This window comes from Nanorana parkeri, unplaced genomic scaffold (assembly GCF_000935625.1).
Source record: "Nanorana parkeri isolate BGI_ZX_2015 unplaced genomic scaffold, ASM93562v1 scaffold529, whole genome shotgun sequence".
NCBI classification, from domain to species: Eukaryota; Metazoa; Chordata; class Amphibia; order Anura; family Dicroglossidae; genus Nanorana; species Nanorana parkeri.
The window spans coordinates 830,889-832,296 of NW_017306797.1; the positions used below are offsets into that span (position 1 = coordinate 830,889).

Genomic DNA, 1,408 nt, shown 5'->3' on the forward strand with positions numbered 1-1,408 from the left:
CCCCCCCCCCCCCCAAATGCTGCTGTAAGCACTTACCTTATTTGATGCCTCTTGATCCGATCATCTTTTTCATTCCACTGGTTTCAGACAGTCCCTCCAGCGCTGGTGCTGGTCTCTGATCCACCACAGACTCCTCGTGTCCCACAGTGTCTGTCCGGTGTGCCGAATTAAAGTGACACTAAACTCAGTAACTATGTAAGATAATTTGGGTTTGTGTTGAGGCAGTTAATATACAGTGGACTGAACACTGACCTTTGCTTTGCTCACAGGTGGACTGTCTCGTTCTGCAGTTACACCGTGTTGGGGAACAGTTGGAGAAGATGAATGCGCAAAGAATGGATGAGCTTTTCTCCTTTTTAAGGGATAGCTTCCTACTTCAGAATGGACTGGGGTCATTGGCGCAGCTTCTCCTGCTTGAAATGATTGAGTATCGGGCAGCCGGCTGGAAAATGACAGATGCTGCACACAAATATTACTACAGCGAGGTGTCTGAGTGACATGGGTTTGAGGTTGATTTTAACAAAAGGACCTTTTTATTTCGGTTACCTGCCAGAGGAGCCAGTACACACTGCAATAATTGTATTCTTGTTTAAAGGACTAAATGAACCAAATGCACTTTCCTGAAAGGTTATTTCATCTCTTGCAGCAATGTTTGAGTTTGTGGGTAATAGGAATCTTCAATATAACGGGTTGGCATTTACTAGTTTACCTGTATTGTTCAGTTTGCATGGTTGCCAATGGCTTCCCGGTGCTAACTCCTAATCTTCAGTTGTGAGAAGGGGGAGGGAGTCTCTGTGTAAGAGTCAACACTTGGCACTGGGAATTGCATGGTACAGAGATCAGATTCCAGTCTACCAGCTGGCACAGAACATGTCTTTAATAGTGGTGCAATGCAAATGGCGCAGGACAGTCAAGGCAACCTATTCTTGAAAAAAAGGTGTTCATTTCTGTGCGGTTACTTTTCTCAAACCTTTTTAGTGTAAACTGGAGTTCTATTTGTGGGCCTCATTTTTTTAACATAATATCTGACCTAAAACAAATTCCAGTGTGGGAAGCTTCATCTAGAATAGTGGTTCTCAACCTGTGGGACGCAACCCACAGTTGAGGGGGTCCCCAAGTGCCTTGTGCTGCTCTAGGTAAGAGGCTCCTCAGCCTCCTCCTAGCGCAGCAGTGTCAGTACTCCTAGATGGGGCTACAGCGGCCGGAGAGGATCAGAGAGAGAGGAGCAGGCAGGAGTGAGGGAGGGGTGAGTGCTTGAGCACCACAGGGCCCGCATTGGGCACCACAGAGCCCTTGTATACAGCCCAGGTGTTGGAAAATAGCTTTGATCTGGGGCTTCTCACACATGTATTTTGTTTTGTGGCATATTCCTTTAAGTATGTGCTTATCTAGAACTGACTCCTCTGGC

General features: G+C 46.5%; 1 protein-coding gene across 1 annotated transcript in view; it reads left to right on the forward strand.

The window, feature by feature from the left end:
- MIF4GD (MIF4G domain containing) overlaps nucleotides 1-591 on the forward strand; it is a 9,321-nt gene extending 8,730 nt beyond the window's left edge. Inside the window, exon 6 of the mRNA XM_018561542.1 lies at nucleotides 270-591. Within this exon, the coding sequence (XP_018417044.1) occupies nucleotides 270-497 (228 nt within the window). The 3' untranslated portion in view covers nucleotides 498-591. The remainder of the gene's footprint in view (nucleotides 1-269) is intronic.
- The last annotated feature ends 817 nt before the right edge of the window (nucleotides 592-1,408 follow it).